Source organism: Centruroides vittatus, unplaced genomic scaffold (assembly GCF_030686945.1).
Source record: "Centruroides vittatus isolate TY-2023 unplaced genomic scaffold, ASM3068694v2 contig_723, whole genome shotgun sequence".
Classification (NCBI taxonomy): Eukaryota; Metazoa; Arthropoda; class Arachnida; order Scorpiones; family Buthidae; genus Centruroides; species Centruroides vittatus.
This window is the reverse complement of record NW_027122461.1, coordinates 748,113-749,611: the sequence shown is the minus strand read 5'-3', so window position 1 is coordinate 749,611 and position 1,499 is coordinate 748,113. Positions and strand designations below refer to the sequence as shown.

Sequence of the window (1,499 nt, the reverse complement as noted above, 5' to 3'; positions counted from 1 at the left end):
GGGAGAAGCCATTAACAAAATAGAAATAAAGAGGAAACTACGAACGATCCAACGAAAATTTATGATAAATATCTGTAAAGCGTATAGAACGGCGCCAACTGATGGTCTGTTAGTACTGGCAAACATCCTACCGGTTGACCTTAAAGCAAAACAACTTAACTGGGAATGGACATTAATAAAAGAAGACATCAGCAGCCTTAATGCTAAGGATATTGAAAACAAAATTAAGAATGGGCTACTACCCCTGAATAGCAATAACCTCATACAAGAAATAAAAGATAATCAAATTGAGAGGGTAAGGAACAACGGAGACATGGATAAACATCCAGCACAAGATGTCAACTATAAAACAAACATGGACAACAAGAATGTCAACAGAGAAGACTGCTGGAGAGTATTTACGGACGGTTCGAGGAGGGCAGAAGGAGTTGGTTGTGGGATTGTAATCTTTGACCCAAAGAACATTAAGACTTATCAGGCTAGCCTTAAAATTGCGAATTATTGCACAATCACCCAAGCAGAGCTTTGGGGTGTTTTCAAAGCCTTACAACATATTGACAAAAAATCCCAATGGTACAAGGGACCTATAATAATATACACCGACAGCAGAGTAGTTATTCACACCCTTAAAAACCAAACTAGAAGTACTTTACTTGCACACGAAATAATTGAATTGGCTCATAGAATTGGCAGCAACAAAATACTCAAATTCCATTGGATTCCTGGCCATAAAGGGTACGAGGGAAACGAGACTGCCGACATGCTGGCTAAGAAAGCAGCAAAAAGTAACCTACCAATAACATATAGTAGAATACCAATCAAAGTAGTTAAGCAAAAAATTAAAGAAATAATAGATCAAAGATGGCAAGAAGAATGGGAACACTCGAACACAGGTAGAACTTTGTATAGCTTAATACCGACGATCGCCGTCAAAAGAGCATGTAGACATCTTAAACCTACCTACGAAATTACTCAATGTTTACTAGGACACGGTAACTTTAATGAATATCTCTTTCGATTTGGAAAGAGAAATACTGATAAGTGCGATATAGACAGTGACAGCATTGACAACGTGACACATTACTTATTCCAGTGCAGCAAATACGAACATCCTCGTGAAACCTTTATGAGACAATGTGTTTTGGCCGGCTCAAATTAGCCACCAAAGCGCACAGCACTTGTGCAAAGTAAAATATTATTCGATAACCTCTGTAAATTTATAAAAGCAACGAAAAAACTGTCTGCAAGAAAACAGTCAGAATATCCACCAGAAGACAATGAAAGAACTACTACAAGTGAAGAAATTGATTAAATTATCGACAAACAACTGATCATCTTGTACATATTGTATATAATTGTATATATGTTACAACTGTTCACATTGTAAGTCTCAATGTAGGCAAAGTAGCCTAAATTGTATGTTTTTTCTAAAGTTTGTTCTGTTAATGTATGCCGAAGCAAGACGACTCTGCAGACCCCTTTCCCTTCATATACTAATC

The 1,499-nt window shown here is 37.0% G+C and overlaps 1 protein-coding gene across 1 annotated transcript; it reads left to right on the top strand.

Annotated features, from left to right (window-relative positions):
* Positions 1-313: 313 nt before the first annotated feature.
* LOC136980756 (uncharacterized) lies at positions 314-1,159 on the top strand. The gene has a single exon (XM_067276949.1). The coding sequence runs from the start codon at positions 314-316 to the stop codon at positions 1,157-1,159; it is 846 nt and encodes a 281-aa protein (XP_067133050.1).
* Positions 1,160-1,499: the final 340 nt, after the last annotated feature.

Bases quoted from the DNA above. Each gene is read 5' to 3' on its own strand.
- LOC136980756 (XM_067276949.1), top strand. From the start codon at position 314: ATGGATAAACATCCAGCACAAGATGTCAACTATAAAACAAACATGGAC.